Below are 24,240 nucleotides of genomic sequence, written 5' to 3'. Positions count from 1 at the left end.
GGAAAAATAAACAAGAACAATAAACAAGTCCAAATCATGACTTTATTTTTATCACATATACCATTCCTTTGAAAATGAAATTTTAACTTGTATCGGAATATTAACAACCAACTTCAAAGCTCCTTTAGGGAAATTAGACTTTAGAAAAGAAAAAAGAAAAAATAAGCGACCAAATGATTGTGTTACGACTATAACATACTTACTAAAATTTCACAAGTTAAGTTTGAGAAAAGTAGAGTTTAAACAAATTTAACAATAATCTCATATAGATAGAGACGGTATTCGGAAGATCCTCTCAACTCAAAAACAAAAAATTCAAGTATAGAGAAGAAGAAGAAAACAATGCAAAACCTAAAAAAAAAAAAGAGAAAGAAACAAGAACAACGCAATAATGCAATAATCGAAACAAATGATGCTAGATAGTATAAGCAAACGTAATACAACTAGTACAACGACAACACCAACAAACGCAAGCAACAACACCCCTCTACTATCTTTTAACCTCCTCTTTCAGTACATGACCTCAATAACTACCTATTTAAGATTATGTCCTCGGTAAGCTGAAGATGCAACTTAGTACCCGACCTCCATACCCTCCTATTTAAGACTATGTCCTCGATAAGCTGAAGATGCAACTCAAAGTCAAAATGTGAAATTTGCGAAAAAAATTTAAGATTATATCCTTGATAAGCTGAAGATGTAACTGGTAGTTGAAATGTGAAATTGCGAAGAAGCCAAGTTTTGAAGATGTAACTGATAATTGAGATGTGAAATCACGAAAAAATCAAAGTGGAAAAGCCAAGTTTCGATTAGGCGACCTTGAGGAGCAAAACTAGCACTTAACCAATGGCACTATGAACACTTATACTAGAGAAAATGGCAATGATTATTTAAATTGATCGAACCTCCATGGTCGTATAAAGATCCATCGATGGTGAGTGGTGGCCAGTATAGAGGCGGAAGGAGGTGGTTGTTCATGGATAGATCATATCGTTTTCTGTTGTTATATAATGCCAATTATCTTTAATTTGAAATGATAAACCTAGCAGAAAAGTAGGATATCGGTAGAACTATTGTGATAAAAAAAAATGAAATATGATTATTAAAATAATAAATAAAGACAAATAGAGAAGAAAATATTAAGGTAATGACGCGATCACACCAAATCGATTGTTACATAAAATGAGTTTTTTCGTTGTTACTTAACGATGAATTCAAACGATATGATACAATAAAAACTAAGTAATAATCAAAACAGACATTTAAGCTAACAATACAATACAATATAACAGCCAACACTGACGAATCTGAAATTTCTTAGATCATTTGCTCCAACCCATAAGTTGCATACTTGTGTGTACATAACTAGTGAAACAGTCGAGGTTGCACAAGTTGGTGCTGACAATCATTATCCGAAAAAAGGGGTTGACAACTAATTTAAGACATGCATTGCATGTTTATCTCATTTTGATAGATTTCATTTTTCACAACAAATTGACATGACGATCAAAGTTGACCTCAATTTCATCAAACAATAGTACATACACTATCTCATTCTTGCTTCTCATTGCCAAATTATAATTTTACCAACAAGCGCTTACCATCATGCTAAAAAGCGTAAAGACGTAGCTTTATTTTTTAATCACTAAGTAAGCGTCATGTTTGATCATGATTTGAACTCGAGCCATCCAGCTCCTCGTGGGTCTTATTATAGACAGGGTGTTGATATTATTCAATAATCACTTGCACCGAATTAATACGAACACCAAATAAAAAAAAAAGGAATTAATGAAACACATCGAACATATGAAATCATGATTTCAAATCAAGATCTGAATGTGATTATAATTTCTAATTTCAATTATTACAATTACTCAAAATAGATTTGTTGTTCGTAACAAAAGATTATATTAAATATTATTAACAGTTGAATTTTATAAAATTATATTTATTTGAATTTTGATTTTATTTTTTATTTTTGTAATAACACAAGAGCTCACTTATCTAAGGATATAAAATAAAATTTAAAAGAAAAATAATTAATAGTATAACTTCCATCTTACAGCTCGTCAGCCACTTCACAGACTGAGGTCAGAAATGGAATTTCGTCCGTCGTCGTGGCGATCCCGGAAGCCGCCGCCGCCGGCGAAGCAATCCGACATTTACTCCACCTTCGTCATCCACGATAACGACCGGAAAACCGATGAGAAAGACAATTCAGACCTCTATGCTACTATGGTTTGCAAAGACGATGACGATGACGACGTTGTAGATGACTTAAACGACGACGAATCACTTCCTCCTTTACTCAAACGTCTACCTAAGGACTTCGGCGGAGGAGGTGGAGCTATAGATTCAGTTTCCGATGATGATATGGCATCAATCTCCGGCACGATGATTGTGAAAACCGATCGAAGTTCGAAATTCACCACTCCTAAACAACCACAGCAGCAGACTGCTCGTTACATGTCCTATTGGGATCGGGATGAGAAAAGCCCTGTGAGAAGGAGATATGAGGAAGATGAGGATGAAGATGAGGAGGAGGAGGATGAGGATGGTAGGTTTTCGACGTTTGTAGTGAAGGATAATGAGTTTGATTCAGGGACTATGGTGAGGAGAACCGTTAGAAGTGGAAGTAATGAAGGTGCTGGATCAACTATGAGCAGAGCAGTGGCTAGTATGCAGGCAGCAGGGGAGATTGGAATAGGGAGGCAGAGGAATCGTAGCAGTAGAGCACCCTCTGATGAGGAAGGTGGCACATTGAGGCCACAGGGGAGTAAGGTGTCGTCGAGTTCAATACCGGACAGTGTGACTAGGGAAGATCCTTGTACCAAGTATGAATTGCTTCATGAGCTAGGTAAAGTTTGGTTTCCATCTTTATGTGCTTTGAGATGATTAAAATAGTGAAAATTATCTGCTCTTGTTATGCTTTAACCAATCATTAGATATGTTTAATGCAATTTGTTATCTATGAACCTGAATAAGTCCTAAAAGAATTTCTTTTTTGGAAGGGGTAAGCTTTATTGATGTCAAAACAAGCACTAAGAAAGTGCTGTAGTTAAATCCAAAATGAGCAAAAAGGAAAAATTGTAAATCCAGGCTATCGACACTAAAAGTTCTATGGACTGTAACATGGTGTCTGCATCTTCAACTACATTCAGCTTACACTAGAAAGAAACCAAAAATACAAAAGATTTAATCTTTATCAAATTCCTTTATCCGTCAAAACATCTTCTGTTTCTCTCTTCGAAATAGTCCACCATTTTGCAGCAAGTATGCAGTTTCAAGCTTTCCTCCGGCTCAGGTGCTTGGGGGAATCCCTTTATCTTCCAGCATAGGAGTTGGTCTACTGTTAGATTTGGCATAGACCATGGTCTTAAAAGAAGTATTATTGAGCATTGAATGAAACAAGTTCGAGTAGAGCAGAAAGGATACTATTAATTCATATAGCTGTGAGCCTGTGACTAATGTTTGGTAGCGTAGATGTAGTAGTTACTATTATTTGACTCATGGAGAATAATGAGTATTTATGTAGCTAGAATTTTTGTCAAATCACATTATTGAGCAGAGCTTTGTGTTTTGTGCTTGATGAAACATTTTCTTTATTAAGAGAGGTTAAAATATTGCACAGTGTCGACTTGTTTCGAGATACTTTTGATTTTGATCATAATCCTTCAAGAAATCCTACAATTGTGAATGGTGAATCGCATGTGAAGCAATTTTGTCTTATCTTATGAATGAGTATGACATTGGTTCTGTTATACAAAATGCAATATTGACTGCAAATTAGAAGAATTGGATGTTGGTGCTAATCTGTGTGACTGAGAAAACATTGGTAGTGCATTTGTCCTTTTTTTGTTTGTGTGTTATCCAATCCTAATCTTATTGACCGAAGTGGCTGAAAGTGGAAAACTTTGATAAACACAGGGAAGGGTTCATATGGGGCTGTTTATAAAGCTCGAGACTTGAGGACTTCAGAAATGGTTGCCATCAAAGTCATATCATTATCTGAAGGGGTATGCTTGCTCTGTGCTCTCGACTCTAAAATTAGTTCATCTCAGGTGGTTCAGTCTTTATATATTCATAGATATATTGCTTTCTTTTAGGAGGAAGGCTATGAAGAAATTCGAGGTGAAATTGAGATGTTGCAGCAGTGCAGTCATCCAAATGTCGTTCGCTATCTTGGGAGCTACCAAGGAGAAGAGTACCTTTGGGTATGAAGGGTCATCACTTCTTTGGACTTCAAGACCAAATCATGCTCTTGACTGATTTGTTCAAATGTTTATGTTTCCATTTCCGTTTCTTCCCTTTCATTATGTCTGCAACCTATACTAGAATTTTTCAGTTTATTTAATTTATGAGGCAAAATTTTTTTTGGCAGATAGTAATGGAGTATTGTGGGGGTGGAAGTGTTGCTGACTTAATGAATGTCACAGATGAGGCTTTAGAGGAGTATCAAATAGCATTTATTTGTCGAGAGGCATTGAAGGTATGCTTGATATCAAACATTGTTTTACAGTATGCTTGTATGATTCTTTTGATACAAGGTCATGCACTTGACATCTAGTCCTTTTGTCTAGGAATTCTGTTCTCCTTCATTCTATTCAAATTTGGAGGGTTCACGAAAGCTACCTTAGATGGTTTATAGAATCTCCCACTTAATTTCTCTTACCTTTGCTACCAATATTAATGTAATGCTCCTTTCTCCTGGGTTCTTTCAATTTAGCTTCCAACTAAAACATAGTTAAAGCTTTGAAAACGCTCAAGTTTAAAAGCATAATAACACTATGTTTATCCATAAGGTCCTTAGGCTTGTTCTATGTTTCTCCTACATTTGTAACTCGTAATCCATGACTCTACTAGCGAATGTTACCTTTGTAGTGGAGGTAAAAGCTACTCTTCTTTGAAGATATTACCTTTCAATTTTAAAAAAGAAGATATTGCCTTTTAATTTTAAAAAAGACGATATTACCTTTCCAAGTTTAGCCAAAATGCCTAATTGCGTGCCCAAAACATTGCCTTAAAATATTGATAGAACATAGTCAGAAAATGATTTGTTCCTTTTGTTTGCATATGCCACCCCATGGTAATCGATTTCTTGGAAGCGAAACAATTTTGGGTGACCCTATATTGTTGCATTGCACGTTTAGAGTTTCGTGCTACCATGGAAGCAATATTCTAGTTCTAAGGCCGCCTCTGTTTTGGTGTTTCTAAAAGCGAAAAGCACAATTGAGACGATGTCCATGGGGCTTGAGACAAGGTTTCAGCACAACCTATGTGATGTTTTTCTTAGATACACACAACTGTTACTATCTCAAAAATATGGTGCAAAGACAAGATGCTGGTTCCCATATTGAATCATTTTGAACACGTCTTTTCCGTTGCTGTGGAATTATCTACTTAAATGGCTCTCTTTGAAAAAACTTTTCAGCTTTTTGTATTTGCATCTGAAGTAATGTTAGATGTGATGTAGGGCCTCTCCTATCTGCACTCTATTTTTAAAGTACACAGAGATATTAAAGGTGGCAATATCCTGCTGACTGATCAAGGAGAGGTTAAGTTAGGTGAGTGTTCTTTATCTCTTTAATTCTTTATCTTTAGTATCAATTTTGAATTGTTTTATATTAGTTATTAATTGTACCAGATCTTGAAAGCGTGGTTAATTTCTTGTTTGGTGTATCAGAAAACTGAATGAAAAAATGTTTTGTATATTTTAAGAAGTTCAACTAATTAGATGTTAACAACTTTAAATTAGGCATCATGTTTCCATCCAAAATATGCTCTTTGCATGTAGCCACATTTTAGAACACCTCTGTCGGAATCTTGTTCGCTAGTTTTGAAGGACAAAAAATAATCCAAAAACCCTTTTTTAAGTATAAATCGAGACAGAAGCAGCTTTCCTATTTTTAAATTTTTTCTTCTACTTCTAAAAAAAGAAGTTTTTTGATTTTACATAATCTGGAAAGCTGGAATAATTTGTCACTAAATGAGCAGGTGATTTTGGTGTTGCTGCGCAGCTGACTAGAACCATGTCCAAACGTAACACGGTATGTATTATGCCATTAGCCTTAATCTATTGGCAGTGATTAGGCGATTCTTGCAATTATTGGAAGTCAGAAAAACAAAAATAGAAACAAAAAACTATTGCTTTACAGATGGCTAATTGATGTTCCGCGTACTCCATTAATTTTAAAGAATCCATTGTGTATTATTCCTTTACTGCTTTTATGATTTAGCTTGACCTCACACACTAATACTTCTGTATGACACTTTTGTCTGGTTTAAACATTGATGAGATTTCCGAAGGGTCTAAAGTAAAACGATAAACTATATTCAAGTAGACAAGGTTGTTGAGTACACAAAGAAATGATAATGCCTTATCTTTCTCGATAAGGGAGGTATTTTATTCACGAAGGCAGCCTAAGGAACTGCTGTGTAAATGCTTAAAGAATCCATTGTGCATTATTCCTTTTCTGCTTTTTTGATTTAGCTTGCCAGCACTCACTAATACCTTCTGTATGGCACTTTTCTCTGGTTTAAACATTGATGAGATTTCCAAAGGGTCAAAAGTACATCGATAAACTGTATTCAACTAGTCAAGATTGTTAAGTACAAAGAGATAAGGTAATGCCTTATCTTTCTCGATAAGGAAGGTATTTTATTCATGACGGCAGCCTAAGGAACTGCTGTGTAAGTGTACATCTTGTTGGACCTCCTAGGAGCTCGAAAAATATAAGTGTCTATCTATTTTTTTGATATTCCCATAGTTGCTCAATTCAAAGTTATTACTGAAAAATGGGTCAGTAGACTTCTATATCTATTCCATTAGTGTAGACTCTAAAATTTTATCAGATATTTGAGTGTCTTCCCGCTGTTTTCAATCCAGCCAGCTTGCTCTCTATTTTTCTGGCTGTGTTGGGATCACATTTCACTCAATTTGGTTATATTCAACATGCCAAGTAGTTTCTGACTTGTTTTATCTGTTCAAATTCCTGATGTTGGTACATATATTTTCAGTTTATTGGCACTCCCCATTGGATGGCACCAGAAGTTATTCAAGAAAGTCGTTATGATGGGAAGGTATCACATCTGCTTTGATGAAATCTTTTCAAGCTGGTGCTTAATGTAGTTAATCTAATCCCAATAACTTGTGTGAAGTATGCTGGCGTTGTGCGGAACTCATTCTTTTCATTTTTTTGATTTTTATCTGATATTTTCCAGGTAGATGTATGGGCTCTCGGAGTGTCTGCTATTGAAATGGCGGAGGTATATCTAGTTGAATCTATGAACTGTCTTTCTTTTTAATACTCTTTTTGTGTTTGTAATTGCATCAAGACTAGATGTATTGTTGCCATACTGCTGGAGCTGAACTAGATATACCTCTACTGGTTGAGCTCTAGTTGAAACTGAAACTAGATGTATTTTTGCCTTGGTCACTGGGAATTGAACCTGAGACCTCATTGTTCTCAACCCACTTCATTTTCCTGATATTGTTGAGATACACTGATACTGCTGGAACTGAACTTTCTTTCTTATTTCCTTTTTTCAGGGTCTTCCTCCTAGGGCAACAGTGCATCCAATGAGGGTTAGCCCTTTACTTAACTAATTTACAGGGACATGCATGGCATGTTAATGCATGTTTACCTCATTTTGATAGTTTTCACTTCCACAAAAAAGTTGACATGACCTATATCTGTAACTTTTGATAGGTGCTATTTATGATATCCATTGAACCAGCTCCAATGCTTGAGGATAAAGAGAAATGGTTTGCCCTCTATACTTTATGTTGATCTTTATTCAACTGGCTTTTGCTTTGTATCCACTCTCCTTTTGAACAAGAATTCCTCTTAGAACTCCTTAATTCCTATCAGTTGTAAGTCTTAGAGAAATTTGTTTCATATATCAATCAATAAACATACATCACTGTTTTGTCCAAATTTATGAATCATTTGTCAGAAAAGTAAAATCATGGACAAGATTCAAGTTGTCATCCTGCTGGTCCTTTCTCTTTGGAGAGAATCATTTGGTTATCTGTTGAGGAATTTGGAAATGGGTATATTTCAGGTCTCTTGTATTCCATGATTTTGTTGCCAAGTGTCTTACAAAAGACCCCCGACTTCGTCCAACTGCCTCCGAGATGTTAAAGGTATTGTATAAGTCTGCTGTCACTTGGCGAATTGTTTTATTTGTTTACCTCCAGAGCTGTGTGCTCTTTGGCATATACTAAGTTTTCTTCCATTTACCTTGCAAAGCACAAATTCATCGAAAAATTCAAAGCAGGAGCTTCTGTAATGATGCCGAAGATTGAGAAGGCCAAACAAATTAGGGCATCAATGGCCTTGGAAGCGCAAAATATTGCTTCCGAGACTCCCGAGGTATGCTTGATTAATTTGCATCCCTCATAATGAACTTTGTTTGGCCATTTCCTCTCTGAACTTGGATTGTCCCCCGAGAAAGTGAGTTTTCTCAAAGCCTTGTGGTGCAACATCAGGTTCTGGGAGGTCCAAAAGTGAATGATGAATTTGGCGATACTGTTCCCTCTAAGCCTAAAAATGATGATGGCCCTTCTACAAGCTTGGAGCCTGTGGGAGAAGGTAACCTTCAGTTTCATCTTGCATTATATATTTGACGAGATTCTGTAGGGTCAGTGTGTTGTGAGAGAGAAGCAATGGTACAATTGATAATGAGTTGTATCTGAACATATTATGGATGTTCAATTATCTCATTTTATGGACAATTTGGAGAAGAATATATCAAACAATAGTACATATCTCATTATTGGTTCTCATGCCAAGTTATAATTGATTTAATTTCTAGTTCTGATGTTGTTTGCCCAAACATAAAATGCAAGACCAATATTATATTTCATCAGACATCTCATTTTTAACTATGTGATTTTATAGCTAATTTTGACTTTTAGATTGCTGTCTTGTATAATCGATATGAAAGCTGTTGCATTTTTCTCAGTGCCATGCTACCTTCACATTGTCGCTCACCTCCAAATTACCATCATACACTGTTTTGAGACCCTCCTCAATTACTTAACCTCCTTCCAAAAATTGGAGAAGTTTTAAGGCCAAATATTCAACCAATAATATAACTACTGATGCCACCTTGAAATACACGATATCCTTGGCTCGTCCCAAAAGACTTGACTTAGTTCCTTGAATGGAAGTTTCTTTCCTTCAAGTATCCACACTAATATTATTAAATGTTGGTTTACATCATTTCAAATTTGAGGTGACATTTACAGTTAGTCAGTTACCAATTTTTTAAAAAATAATTAAGGTGACATTTTTTCAGCTTCTCTGCTTTCTCCCATTTCAAACTTCTTTTAAAAGTATATCTACCAAAGTAGTTTGAATGTTGCACTCTTAATATCTGCAATGGTCAAAGTATATGTTCCACGATGGAGGGGAGTATGTTGCTACATTGTCTTGGCATGATATCTTTAAACTACACGTATAGTATTTTCAATCTTTAATTCTTACATATCTCTCTAGTCAATTCCGGTGGTAGAGCCACCCTCGTCCAAGGGCACTTGACACTCCTTTGTTGGAAATTACAGTGTCTATGTATTGTTTTTTTAAAAAATATATACATGATATGTTGAATCCCCTTGGCTTCCTTTTATGTTCTTTATATTTGGACTCCCTTTTGTAGAAATCCTGGCTTTGTCACTGCTTAACTCTAGTGTAGCAAACTATATTAGAGTATCTCATCTATGCTAGTCAAGGGAGTCATCTTAATTCAGGCAATCGGGAGTTAGTTGGAAAGATTCATTCTACATTTGCAGATCAATGATCTCAGTGGAACGTGGTGACTGGCAAACCTGTATTTTTTTTGTAGAGCTTACTCTGTAATATTGGTGAAAATAATGAACTCTGTTACTGAAAATATGACTATAATATGCTAGTTTGTCCTGAACGATGAATATTGATCTGAGATAGTAATTAGTCTGAAAATAAGTTCTGCTGGATCTGTTATACCAGGTGATTTTGGGACTATGATAGTCCGAGATGGACCTGATATTGATAAAACAGCTAGTCAAATCAGAAATGCAGAAGCGTCATCTACTCTGCGGCGTACTGGAATTCCTTCCATCCCCACCATTGCTGGCAAATCAAATGATCCCTGGTATTTTGTTTCCTGTTAATCTGATTATCACTTAGTGCGGGGGTGAAACCTATTAAATCAGGAAAGTAATTCATCCTTGCTAAATAATTTCAGCATTAAAAACATTGTTGCTTGGCATGTCTTCTCACGGAGATGATATTTGTACTAAATAGCAGAGTGATGTGCTCTATTAAGTGTGAACTTTATGTATGGTTTGAACTTTGGCATTACTTTGAGCCGTGAATCTTGACTCTCTTATCTATGTCTGTCGTCTTTCTTAACCTATACTACTAATTTAAACCCCATTTCTTGAGTAACTAGCTTGGTCTCTAAGTGATTATGCCATTCCAACTGTTTATAAATCAGATTGCCCCCATGATCTTACTCCACTAACTTCAAAGTACGATCAGTAGTAAAGTAGAAATGTAAAATATGTGTGGAGAGAGAGTATCTTTTTAGTGGTAATCCATTAAGTTAGTCTGTTGCCTAAATAAATTGAACATTTCTTGTCAGGTTGCTTAATGATATTGATGTCAGTTCACCCGTTGGAATGTCCCAGAGACAGAGCATGCAAGTATCTTCTCCCGGAACCTTACCTTCTCCTGATCAGGGCCTCAAGGGGAGTACTACATCTCAAGCAACTGTTAGTAGTGGTGGCAGCGGCTATAATACTGGAACCTTGCCAAATGAAACTGTCAGTCGGAGAGCATTGGACAAGGTACTCATAATGCTCAAGCATGAACTCTGCATCTCAAATCTCTTTAATGAGAAGTGTGAAATCTCTTTCTTTTTCTACCCTATTCCATAATATAGGAATATGTGTTCTGTGCTATATGCTCGAATTGACACTTAATGTAGTAGTTTAATTTCATGGAAAAACTATCTAAACCATCAGTAATCGTAGTAATTCTCCCAAAGCGTCTAACATAAAATCCTGATCCTACATTATTATACACAAGTCCACAACTGATGTAACATCTGTAAATTCTTTATTACTTAAGCACAGAAGGAAGAAGACACATGATAAACTTATAGCTGCGACTTTGAAGTTTCACTCTTTAAGTTGTAGTTTGCACCAATAATATTAGTCATTTCCATTATTCATTGAGCCATATCTCCTGAAAAAAGCAACACATTGCATCCAGCACACATTCTTTACTTTATCGAGCTCTATCCATGAGTAAATTAATCATAGCCCTTTAATCAATCGGTTTTGGTTGTCACTATGTAATATTTATAAAGGAAGCAAGCTTCTGTTATACTGGGCTTACTTCTGAGGTTAGGCTTGTCAATACTGTAAATCACTTACGAGTTATGATTATTCTAGATTTTCTTTAGACACTAGCTATATTTCTAGCTCTGTGGTTGAAAATTGTTTATATGCATCCATATGTGTTACATTGCGGTTTCACCACGGGGCTTAAACTGCTTTTCTGGATGTCATTGTATTTCATTTTTTTTTTGTTCATGCTTGTTCTGGGTGCAAGTATGATTCTGACTTCTGCAAATTTGTGCGTGTATCAGCTTCGGTCCATATACTCGGCTGGTAACACAGTGCCAATTCCATTTCTAAGAGCAACTGATATTTCACCGATTGCACTCTTGTCTGAGGATGTGCTCGGGGACTGGCAAAGGGATAATAGTGGAAAGACTGCTGTAGAAGCAATGCAGGAACTCTTCTCCGGTGATTCTCAATCCAAGAAAGGTCGAAGCAGACAAAATGAGGTCCTCTTTACCACCTTTTTATGAAAACTTTAATCTTCCTTTATTTATTTCAATCTTCTCTCCTTTTATAACCATTAATTGATTGATTGCAGGTTCCCCTTCCTCCAAGTGTATACCAAAGACTAACCTCGAGTCCTACACTAATGAATCTTGCTCAAGCCTTAGCGTATCATAAAATGTACGTTGATCACATTATACTTGGATATCAATTCATTCACATTCGACTCACTACTATGTCCCATGCCCTTAGGTTTATCAAAACATGGTTGTGTTCCATCATTCTCGAGCCATGTTAATGTTCAATGAATTGATTATCCGAACTTTTGATCGTAGGTGCTATGAAGAGATGCCTCTACAGGAAATGCAAGCGTCTCAGGAACAACAAACGATTCAAAACCTCTGTGATACTCTCAGAACTATTTTACGACTGTAAATTATTTTTCGTAGTTGAATCTGTAATGTCTTTCTTCGCCATGTAAATCTAGTTATATGATCATTTCTTTTTCTTCTATACCTTTAGGGTAGTGTTCTGTCTTCAGCTCCAGAAAAGCATGCATAAATGCTGCTTCCTTTACATTTATGTTTCGTTTTTATTCATGGCGTATTTTTTTTCTTCAAATTATTCTGTAGCAAAGCAGAAAATGAATTGAAAGATGTTTTGCACTTACCTGGTAATATGATGGATAATTTAGCATATTTTCTTACATTTTGTATCTATATTGTGCATTCTTTGAGTTCTTATAATATATTCTGCATATTTTAACTAGGCTATTTGAGCCTTCTTTGCAATATAACTCACCTCCAAACCAATTATTTTGAGGTGAATGAAAGAGCATCGATCCAACTGCATCAATTCCAAGTAAAGAAAGAAGAAAACAATGAATAAACATAAGAAAAGTAGTGTAGAGTCTATAAGAGAGAAACAATATCAACAATAATAAAATGGTGTGATGTTTCAAGACACAAGTCAACTATAGTATACGACTAATACTACGACGTGCCCTTACAAGCCTAAACCATCGTAATGCAAAGGCAATACTCTTGTTCTCCTAACTTTTTACTGACTTCCACTCTTTTCTATTTTAAAGTCGTGTCTCACTAATACAAAGTTGAGTCATATCCTTTCATATTCATCTCTCCTTAATACTTTTTCGGTCTACCTCTATCCCTACGGCTAGTCTATCACACCTCCTCACCGAGGCTTTAACACACGTATTTATATGATCAAATCATCTAAATCTTGCTTCTCTCGTGTTAAATAAAAAAAAATACACACTAGATATTTTGAAAATTTAGCAAGTCATATAAATAGGAGACAAAAGGGCAAGTGAAAGATAATTGGTACCCAGCCATAACAAAGCCCACAGCTCAGAAGAAGAAGATGATGACAAGTAGGCTTAGTAGCAAATTCAACTTTTTTTTGCGAAACCCATTTTTCCCTACACCTCTCTATCACCATAACCATCGTTTTCTTACAATTCTACAACAAAAACAAGCTCTACACCATCTTCCTTATGGTTTACAAAAAGGTCCTTTTTTTAAGAATCACATTTCAGTTTTACCTCTTCGGTGTTTAAGCATCAATTCTTCTGAAGAAATCATCCCAGAAAGAAATGGAAACGACCCACTTCACTGTATGCTCTGTTTGTTCCATCTTATTTTGTGTTTCTGTTGAATTGCATAGTAGGTGTTTGATGTTTTGTTTGTGTGGTGCTTTTAAATTGTATTAGCTCATTTTTTTATGCTTAGTTGGGCCTTACGTGTTATTTCAATGTAAATGGTTTACAAAATGGCATTGGTTTCATGAATCACATTTCTCTTATTAGGTGTTCGATGTTTTGTTTGTGTAGTGCTTTAAATTGTAGCAGCTCAAATTTTTATGCTGAGGTGATCCTTCTGTGTTATTTCTATGTAGATACAATGATGAAGATAGTAGTATACAAATATATATAGCCCAAGCCAGCCTTAGTTGTGCTTGAATTTTGTTTCAAGAAACCAAGTTATGACTTACCCATATGAAAGCTAATATCTTTCCTTGGTAAGGAATTTGGAAAAGATGCATCTATTTTGTTAGGCTTATGTTGTTATGTTTTCTTTAGTACCAGTGGTGTCCACGCCTGTTTGCGGGCATCTCGACTATGTTACTTTTTTGTGTGGGATAAGGCACAAGTACCCCCTAGACTATAACCGAAATCCCAGAGACACACTTTAACTAAATAAGGTCCTATTACCCCTGAACCTAATTCTTTTTGTAATTTTGTTAACCTTTTGTCTTATGTGGCACACTCTGTGACTCCACGCTATTGAGACGCGTAGGAGATATTTGGATTCACTCAACCTAAAAGGTGTATTAAATTACGAAAAAATGGGTTCAGGGGTAATAAGACCTTAGTTTAGTTAAGGTATGTCGTTGGGATTTCGGTCGTAGTCTAAGGGATACTTGTACCTTTTACCTTTTTTGTTTTTGTTGATTTGCTTACTAGATGTTTGATGTTTTGTTTCTGCGGTGCTTTAAACTCTGTTTGCTCATTTTTTATGCTTAGATGAGTTTTGGGTATTATTTTATTTTAGAAACAATGATGAAGATATCATATATTTGTATATGTATGCCAAGTTAGCCTTACTTGTGCTTGAATTTTGTTTTCAAGAAAACTAAGACTTAGCCATATGACAGTTAATATCATTCCATGATAGGGGTTTTGAAAAATGCATTTGGGTAACTCTAACCAACAAGGCTAGTTGAGCTTGTATAGTTTTGCCTTTGGCTAGGATTTGAACTTGAGACCTCATGGTTCTCTCACACTTGTACTAGGCCACACCCTTAGTCTTGTATTGTTATTTGGTGAAGCAACAAATAAAAATGTTGAAGACTGAGGTTGGCCAATGGTTGAGCCAGATATTTATATTAGGAGATGCAAGAAAAACACTAAAATGTGACGGCTAGGATTTGAACTTGTGACTTAAAGCTACTTTTGAACCCCATTATTGCAGTAGAATTTTCCTTTACATTGAAATATTCGCCCTAATTATGCGGGTATAATTTTTCGACAAAGGAGATTAAATCGAACCCTGTTCCCTCTACCTAGCTCTAGCATTGAGGCTAGCAGTATTGGTAAAGTACCTCCACCACCAACTGGTAGATTGTCCATTGGGTTTGACTTGTGGTGAAGTTAATTTGGGAACATTATGATCCTCCCTGATGGAAGAAAAAGAGTTGGAAATGTTCATTTACTCTGAGAATTATAAGAGTGTTCTCTCTTTACATGTTCCACATTCTCATTGAATTAAATTTAGTGATTTTTTTTTATCAATTTATATTCTGTTAAAGAGTCACACTATATCTTCATGTTTGAAGATGAAACGATTGAGGACGTAGAACCAATAGATTTATGGGAAGAAGAAGAGGAAGTTGAGCCTGAGGTACATGAACTTTTGGAGTGTTAGTAACATTTTTTGTGTTTTTTTTGTGGATGTATATATTTGTTCACTTTGATTTTAGCAGTTCAAACATTCAGATTGGCGATGGAGGCGATGGAGGAGGAATAGTTTTCCAAAGTTGCTCTTGGGGTGAGCAGGCATTATCAATTGCTCGTGATGTGCTGCTACCATTTGGTGATGACATGGAGCTCTATTCATTTAAAACTAGTCCTCATGGGTACATCTATGTCAGATTAGACAAACTTCCAAATAAGTAAGTTGTTGATTGCAACCTGTTTACATGAAAAACAATTTCTACATCTCTTTCTCTTTCATAAAATGATATAGAGTATGTTGTGCCTGAAATCTCTTGTTCCGACCGGTCCTTAAATCTTTAAATAACTAATTCCAGTGGAAGAACAAAGATGCCAATAAGTGAGAGTAGTGTAATATAGTAGTATTATTTGTGAAAGATAGTCAACATTTTGAATGTTCCAAAATTGAATGTGTATTATATAACTTGTGATGGATGAATAACTGGACTAGACCTCTTAACTAAAGGTATTTATAGGTCATGTATATAGTCAGCTATACTTAGATATGTAAACATTTGCCATACCAAGACTTTTCCTCTGTCCTTCTTTTCCTCTTTTAACCATGATTTCTGGTCAAGTTAAACAATCTCTAATGAACTGAAGTTGGAGTTCAGATCTTGTTAGCAATTTTCACTTGGTTCTAGTTAGCGCGTTCTTTTGATATCCTGTTTACTGTGAAGTAGCGTGACATATTCTTTACATTAGTTTTGGCTGTCCAAGTATGGATGAAATGGAAGAATTTAGCCGCCAATACAAGAAAAGGTTAGACGAAGCTGGTGCACTAGGGAAAATTCCCGAGGACCTGGCCATTGAGGTAACTGTAGAAACAATGTTGTATTCTCGCTGTTGTTATAAAGGCAGAAATGATTTTTAATTGTTTGAAGCAAAAACTCTCCATTTCCTGTGATGTTAAGGTATCGTCTCCTGGTGCTGAGCGGCTAATAAAAGTACCAGATGACTTATCCCGCTTCAAGGATAGGCCTATGAGAGTTAGCTATATAGAAGAAATGAACTCTAGAAAGGTTGAAAAGAATGGAATATTCTTCATGGAATCAATCGATGCAGAATCAGGAAGCTGTGTGTGGAAGTTGGCGGATGTGAAGGAGAATAGAGATCCAGCATCCAAAGGAAGGCCGCTAAGCCGTAAACAGAAAGATTGGAGGTTAAAACTGCCTTATGCAATGGTTAAGAAGGTAATTTTGTACCTCAACTACTGATTTCTGTCTCATTGTTGTAGGACTCAAGGTACTGATGTATAGACCTCTGTTGTTACTTTATACACACTTAAAAAGATGTTGACATAAATTTTTTGTGATATTGAAGCTTCTAAAGAATTATTTTGTCACAAATTTTTAACTGTGTCAATCTCAATTAAGTTTTGAGGTTAGCTATATTATAATGGCACTACGTTGCACTAAACTCTCGTTATGTGTGGGACTTGATGGAAACAATCACTCTACCTACATAAGACTCGAGGTAAGATCTGTGTACAACAAGTTATTTTGTTCCCAATCTTTCAAATGAAAATAGACCTTCCTTTCACTAATTGACCACTCCTTTAGTCCTTTATTAGCTACCCAACCCTATCACTCAAATTTAAAGAGAAAAAAACAAAAAATAAAGTTATCTCAATCCTTCTTAGGATATTCCTTTTTATTTTCTAGCGGGGCGTATCGACTAATCTGAATTCATTCTCCTATCATTGTTTTCAAGAAAAAGTTACAGATATATATCGTTTGATAAGCTAATTTACTAATATGATCGAATAAGTGTATATCTCATGTATAAGTGTGTATGGTATGTGCTTATGTTGTATATATGTTTTGGAAAAGGGCTAAAAATACTCCTCATTCACCTATTGGGTTAAAAATACCCTTCTATCCACCTTTTTGGTCCACAATTACCCTTAAAACTAATAAACTTGTATTTTTATTATTATTATTAATTATTATGTGGCATCTTTTTATCGGATATATTTAAATTTCAACCCATCACTTTTTCTCTACCCATTTGACCCATATCCACATTCTTAGACCCAAACTCAATCAAAAAATTTATCAAAAATAACAAATTTCATCATCTCTTCTCTTCCCCTAGAACTTAATAACCTATTTTTCCCCCTCTTTTCTTATTAAACAATTTCAAAATAAAATTAATGGTTGAATCAATTAGTATTTGAATTTGAAATTGACATATTGATTTTTGAATTTGGTCATATCAAATAGAACTAAAAAGCTCTTCTTGATTGTGTTCGAATTTGGTCTTTCTTGTTTCTTCCTTTTGGTTCACACCATGTGAAAAGATTCGATTTTTAAAGGGGAAGTTGCACTAGATAAAGGTAATTTGACTTGGGTCTTGTTTCTTTCTTCCTTTTGGTTCACAACCTTTTCAAAATTCAATTTTGATGGTGGAGTTGCACTAAAAGAGTTGTTCTTGATTGTGTTTTCATGGTGACATTGAGGAAACTTGAGTCGGGTCTTCTTATTTCTTCCTTTTGGTTACACCCTTTTCAAAGATTCAATTTCTCATAGTGGAGTTACACAAAAAAAAACTATCAATAATCAACCAAGAACTAGCGAACTTAATACCAATTAGAACTAAAAAGCTCTTCTTGATTGTGTTAGAATTTGGTCAATGCCACCATTAAAATACAATCAAATAGAGTTTTTTTTTGTGTAACTCCACTATGAGAAATTGAATCTTTGAAAAGGGTGTAACCAAAAGGAAGAAATAAGAAGACCCGACTCAAGTTTCCTCAATGTCACCATGAAAACACAATCAAGAACAACTCTTTTAGTGCAACTCCACCATCAAAATTGAATTTTAATTATCATTGATTGAGGTTGTATATGGTGATGAGAAAGAGGATATGTTATTAGGTTTGAATGTTAGAGAAGAGATGTTCAAATATTTTAATTTTGATGAATTTTTAGTTTGGTTTGGGTAAAAAAATGTGGATATGGGTCAATGGCTAGAAATTTTTTGGTAGGTTGGAATTTTAAATTTATCCAATAGGGAGATGCCACATAATAACTATTAATAATTATAATTAAAAGATAAAAGATTGTTAGTTTTAAGGGTAATTATGAATCAAAAAGGTAGATGAAGGGGGTTTTTTAATCCAATAGGTGAATGAGGTGTATTTTTAAACCTTTTCGAAAAGTCCAGGGGTATTTTTGACCATTTTCCGTATATGTTTTATAAACTGGTTGACCAAAGTGTTTGTGTCGTAATTATTCAATATTCAATACTCGAATCCAACGATTAAGAATGAAGTTATATTACTAAATTATTCATTTGCTAACAATCACGAAAAACTGAAAAAATTGCATATTATTGTAAATCAGCCCCTAAATGTCAAAATATATCGTAAAATATAGTGAGGTTGTACGTACTGTTTCCTCAATTACCTACGGAGGGTTTCGTAAAAGCTTGTAAAAATATCAACCATAAGTTACATTACTAAAATATTCATGGGCTAACACCATTTTTAGAATTCATTTGGGCATTAAAGGACCAATTTATGTGAAGTAGATGATTATCACAGTTTTTTCGTGTATGTTAGTCAATGAATATTTTGATTATATAGCTTCTGAACGAATTCTTTGTGAAACCATTATGGAACCTCCATAGGAATTTGGGGAGCAACAAGTATATCCACCATTTTTAAAGTTCATTTTGGGCATTTAGGGGCCTATTTACAAGAATTAGGTAATCTTTTCACTTTTTTTTTGTGTGTTAGCCTTGAATATTTTGGTGAAGTTACTTTTGGAAAAATTATTTGAGAAACCATTATGAAACCTCTGTAGGGAGTTGGGAGAGCGTTACGTACTGTCCCATCATTTTAGAGATCATTTTAGGTAATTTAGGGCCAATTTACAAGTATTAGGCAATATTTTCTCAACTTTCATATGTGTTATCCCTCGGATATTTTTGTAAAATGGCTTCTGGATAATTTATTTGTGAAACCATTACGTAACCCTCCGTATGAAGTTGGAGGAACATTACATACAATCTCACAATTTTTAGAGTTCATTTTGGACATTTAGGGACCAATTACACGAAATTAGGCGATTTTCATAATTTTTTGCATGCGTCAGCCCATAGCTATTTTGGCGATATAACGTTTGAAAGATTTTATTGAGAAATCATTAGAGGATCCTCTATAGGGAGATGGGGTAAAAGTATGTACTACCCATTTTTAGAATCCATTTTGGGTATTTAGGGGCCAAATAGGTGATTTTATAAGTTCTTCCTGTGTGTTAACCCATGACTATTTTTGTGATATGACTTCTAAACAAATTCTTTAAGAAACCATTACCAAACGCTTCGTAGGAAGTTAGGTGAGCAGTATGTACAGTCTCACCATTGATATAGCTTTTGAATGATTTTTTAGAAAACTTTTAAGGAACCTTTGTAAGGAGTTAGGGAAACAGTACGTGAAGCTCCACCATTTTACAAGATCTAAGCGATTTTTTTAGTTTTTTTCATTTGTAATAGCCCATGAATATTTTGATGATATGATTTTCGATCATTTTTTTTTAAAAAAAAAAAACTTTACAAAAATCTTACGTGATTAATTAGGAGCGCGATACGTACAACCTCACAATATTTTATTATATATACAAGGTAGACAAATAAACTTGGATGGACCACATAATTTTGACTGTTGAGCCGTATATTATCCAAAATATCTCAAAAATGCTCAACCACCAGTACCTATCATTTATTTGGACATTAGTTCTTCATTTATTAATTTTTACCAATATAAGTTGTTATGAAATAATTAAGTTAATAAGATATTTCGAATTTAAATATTCAAAAAATAATAATATTATTAGTATTGCTCTGAGAAATTAACTTTATAATGCACCAAGCAAATTTAGTTAAGCTTTCATGTAAATATTGAATATCAGATAATTTTTTTAAAAAAAAAATCATAATAATTTTGTATTTAAAATGGATAAAAAGATTGTGACATATCCTAATTAAGATAAATACATTAAAATGTGAAGTTTCATTGATTATGTTAAAAATAGAAAAATAAATCAAGCATATATTGTATTAAGGGTGTCATGGAATGATGATGTTTCCTCTATTCTTAATATATATAACGAATTTTCAAGTTCGAGTCTTCAGAATGAAAAAAATTCATTTTTTAGTTATAAGTTCAATCTGAATTTGTGCGGTTAATATTTCCAAATATTAATACCAATAACAAATTAAAAAAAAGTCGCTCATTGACTAAGAGTTCTTTTTTACTAGGGACTATCGACAGAAATATCTCTTGAAATATAATAAGTGATCTCAATTTCAAATTTAATTTTATAAAAATAAAAATTTACGAAAATAAATCTGAATTAATCCGATTAATAAACTTTGGATTCTCAATAGTTTCATAAATGAAATGAAAGGACATTTATGGATTAGGTTGGATAAGATCTAAAAGAAGACAGGCATATTTGCCTAAGTTAAAAGGAAAAAAAAAATACTAACTATAAGGGCCTTTTATGGACCCCTACAATTGATTGAGTTTGCCAAATTGAAGTTCAAAAATAACTATATGTAGGGCTTATCCATTATAAAATCAACCAATAACTTTTTATCTAATTTTATATTTATACTAAAGTATTTACTTAATATGTATAAGTAATTGATTAAAAAAAAAGCAGAAATAATTATAGATCTATAATTTATAAATTTTAAATCGTATTATATTCATCCCTAAATAGAAGTAATGACTTATTAGGATTTTAATTTTTGTAAGAGTAGATATTGAAAATTTGTGAAAATATTAAAGACTTGTTCAGTTTTAGATTTTTAGTTGAGATTCTACAAGATGTATTTGATTTTCGTTATAATTCTTAGCGGTTGTTCTAACCTAAAATCCTAGCTTATGCATATATAAAGAGTATAATATTTCTTGAAAAGATATTTTAAATATTTCGAAAATTCATTGAATATTTATATAGATGTCAAAAAAATCATTCTAGTTCGAGAAATATCCCTCGAATCATGAATAATTCTATGAGAGAAGGAATCATGGATAAATCATATGAGAGAAGAATCAAGAGAAAAACAAAATTGTACTCGCACTATTATCTATAAAATACTTATGTTTCTTCAAATTTTATTTGTATGATTAATTTATTTTCATTTTTAATGCCAAATTACTTATATTTATTTATATCAAAAAGTTAATAATTTTTTTCTATCAGAAAATTTGCCATATCTTGATTATATTTAATTATTTTTTTGCAACTTGGTTCAAACTACCACTATCAATGGTTCTTTTTTTTCAAACTATTCTTATTGTCTTACTTGAGATTTCATCATCCTTATCAGTAGTCAAATTATATTTTGGATTCAACATCTTCTTGAAAGATTATTAGTTAAAAAAAAAAAAAGTATATATATAAAAAAAAAAAAAAAGACAAAGAAAATATATGTTCCTAACTGATTTATCATATTTAAAATTTTCAAATAAATATATTTCAATCCTTTTTAATGCCAAATATATGTTAACCATCAACTAATGTTTTTTTTTTCTTCTTTTCATTAACTAATAAATAAATGGAAAGTGATACCTAAAGTTGTAGTAATTTAAATATGGACCACTAGAAAATTTCCAAAATAATATTAATTAGGTTATTCTCACTTCTAGTAATTGATGGTTCAAAATCAATTGAGCAAAAGGTTGACATTAAAGAAGAACATAAAATTTCTTCACAATGATGTCATAGTAGAAAACTTGTAAATGGAGCAACTAAAGGGGAAAAAAAATTTTAAAAAAATATTCCTATAATTTTAGGGTTTCATAGTTTGTTGATAGATATTAATATGAAATTAATAGATAATGATGATGAGGTGTATGGTATAAGTTCAATTATTTTCTTGTCAATGTTTAGAATCAAATAGGAAACATATCACAAGCCTAAAGATTTATTTATGTCTCATGTTTTGTTTTCCAAATGAAGTAAACCATCCAAAGGCCCCATCCAACCAAAAATAAAAATAAAAAATCTATATAATTGATAATACTAGATTCTTAAAATTGAAAATTTAATTAGATTGCGATGGGATGATTGAGATTCTTTTATTTTTAATTTAAAAAAATTCAAATTCGTGTCTTAGAAATTAAAAAAAGATATCATATTGAATAGTCATTTCCAAAATGGACCTGATAATACACGAAGTCTAAGATTTAAACTAAAATATATTAAGTTCGATCGAACTCATATGTTTAACTTCTAGCTCCACCCCTTAGTGGGATTGAGGTCATCCTATATCAAAGTGTACTTTGAACTATCAGTTTCAACATCATTTTATGTTACTTAGGTGTAAAGTTTTAATTTAATCGTTTCTTTTTCATTTCCTATCCTTGATATTCGTAGACCAAATTAAAATTTTAAAAAAATAGTATATGAACGATCAACAACAATCACAACATACTTTGTGTAATTTTATAAGTTAAATTCAAAGAGAATAAGACATATACAGATTATACTTTATATTTATAAAGTATAAAAATTATTTTTAATAAACTCTCGATAATTTTCGACGATTAAAGTAAAAAATAATGAGGGAAAAAAAAGATTCTCCATATAGAGTAGGAAGTGTTGATTTGTAATATTGTGGGGTTTCTAATTAGTTGAGAAAAAACTTTATACTATCTTCCTATTGTTGTTTGAAGAAAAAAAATGATTGCTTGTAGATTCCAAAAACCTTTTTGATAATGTGTTCATTATTTCTCACTTTTTTTTTTCCTTTTTAATGATGGTGGAGGTTAGAGAAGAAAATGATGTCAATGCACAAGTATTCCCTCAACCTATGTCTGAAATTTCAGCATGGACCCACAAGATAGTGTCACGTAGGCCGAAAAGAGGTATAAAATTATTAATAAAATAAGTTCAGGGGAGTAATAAGACTTTAGTATAATATAAATATGTCTATGAAATTTCAGACATAGGTTGAATGAGTACTGATACATTATCCCAATTTCTTTGATATTAGACTTTAGAGCATAAGAAAAAAAGTTTGCCATGAGATTTGGTTCTAAGGAAAATTGAATAATTCATGAGAAAAAAAAAAACAAAGTGAATTCTTACATGATCCTAATGAAGGTAAATACTTTGTAGTAGTTATATCAAATTAATAATATCATTATGGTTAACTATAGTTAATAAATTTGCATTCTCAATCTTATTTTATAACTTAATCATGGTAAAGTTGTATTAATTTGATGTTGACATATATACATTTTTATATTATTTTCTCTATTGATAATCTATGTGACACATTTTTTTGTTAGTTTATTTTAAAAAGAATTTTACAAATTTTCTTTTTACCTTGAATGGAATGATTTGTTATCTGTCCACATAAATATTAAAATATTTCAGACTATAGTCTCAAAAGTCTTTTTTTTTTAATTTTTAAAATTTATATTAAATCAAATAATATCACATAAATTAAGACGAGAGAAATATTAAAAACCCAATTATAGAAAAGCATGCTAACTATCTATAAAGGTACATGATTGGTTTAATATACATTATTTAATGATTCATTTAGTTGTATTTACATTGATATTTGACTAAACTAGAGCTAATCTTTTTAATAAAACTATGAGCTAATCTTTTTGATAAAACTATGCTTATCAAAGTGTATTGTCACGACCCAAAACCGAGCCGTGACGGGCACCCACACTTACCCTCCTATGTGAGCGAACCAACCAATCTAAACCCTAACATTTCAATTTAATATCAACAGAAAGTAATGCGGAAGACTTAAACTCATTAATAAAAACCAATTCAATAACTTCTAAAATTCAACATCTATTATTCCCCAAAATCTGGAAGTCATCACCACAAGAACATCTATGATCAAA

General features: G+C 33.1%; 2 protein-coding genes across 2 annotated transcripts; both read left to right on the top strand.

The window, feature by feature from the left end:
• Window positions 1–2,038: 2,038 nt before the first annotated feature.
• LOC107020616 (serine/threonine-protein kinase dst1) lies at window positions 2,039–12,537 on the top strand. Its single transcript, XM_015221052.2, has 18 exons — window positions 2,039–2,857; window positions 3,928–4,016; window positions 4,107–4,214; window positions 4,382–4,489; window positions 5,474–5,564; window positions 5,995–6,047; window positions 7,018–7,080; window positions 7,222–7,266; window positions 7,550–7,585; window positions 7,710–7,765; window positions 8,065–8,146; window positions 8,253–8,375; window positions 8,492–8,594; window positions 9,993–10,137; window positions 10,630–10,834; window positions 11,641–11,841; window positions 11,934–12,019; window positions 12,175–12,537. Exons 1-18 carry the CDS (start codon window positions 2,098–2,100, stop codon window positions 12,272–12,274), a joined length of 2,454 nt encoding a protein of 817 aa, XP_015076538.1. The 5' UTR covers window positions 2,039–2,097; the 3' UTR covers window positions 12,275–12,537.
• Window positions 12,538–13,137: 600 nt separating this feature from the next.
• Window positions 13,138–16,702, top strand: LOC107018705. Its single transcript, XM_015219253.2, has 5 exons — window positions 13,138–13,475; window positions 15,197–15,261; window positions 15,357–15,532; window positions 16,059–16,167; window positions 16,268–16,702. The coding sequence occupies exons 1-5, from the start codon at window positions 13,223–13,225 to the stop codon at window positions 16,568–16,570; spliced, it is 906 nt and encodes a 301-aa protein (XP_015074739.1). The 5' UTR covers window positions 13,138–13,222; the 3' UTR covers window positions 16,571–16,702.
• The last annotated feature ends 7,538 nt before the right edge of the window (window positions 16,703–24,240 follow it).

Source organism: Solanum pennellii, chromosome 5, assembly GCF_001406875.1.
Source record: "Solanum pennellii chromosome 5, SPENNV200".
NCBI lineage: Eukaryota > Viridiplantae > Streptophyta > Magnoliopsida > Solanales > Solanaceae > Solanum > Solanum pennellii.
The sequence above is the reverse complement of the archived record's forward strand: the minus strand, read 5'-3'. Positions and strand labels throughout refer to the sequence as shown.

Bases quoted from the DNA above. Each gene is read 5' to 3' on its own strand.
- LOC107020616 (XM_015221052.2), top strand. From the start codon at position 2,098: ATGGAATTTCGTCCGTCGTCGTGGCGATCCCGGAAGCCGCCGCCGCCG. The intron at 10,138-10,629 runs GTATTTTGTTTC...ATTTCTTGTCAG, and splicing joins GGCAAATCAAATGATCCCTG to GTTGCTTAATGATATTGATG. The intron at 10,835-11,640 runs GTACTCATAATG...TGCGTGTATCAG, and splicing joins GTCGGAGAGCATTGGACAAG to CTTCGGTCCATATACTCGGC.
- LOC107018705 (XM_015219253.2), top strand. From the start codon at position 13,223: ATGATGACAAGTAGGCTTAGTAGCAAATTCAACTTTTTTTTGCGAAAC. The intron at 15,262-15,356 runs GTACATGAACTT...TCAAACATTCAG, and splicing joins AAGAGGAAGTTGAGCCTGAG to ATTGGCGATGGAGGCGATGG. The intron at 15,533-16,058 runs GTAAGTTGTTGA...TCTTTACATTAG, and splicing joins TTAGACAAACTTCCAAATAA to TTTTGGCTGTCCAAGTATGG.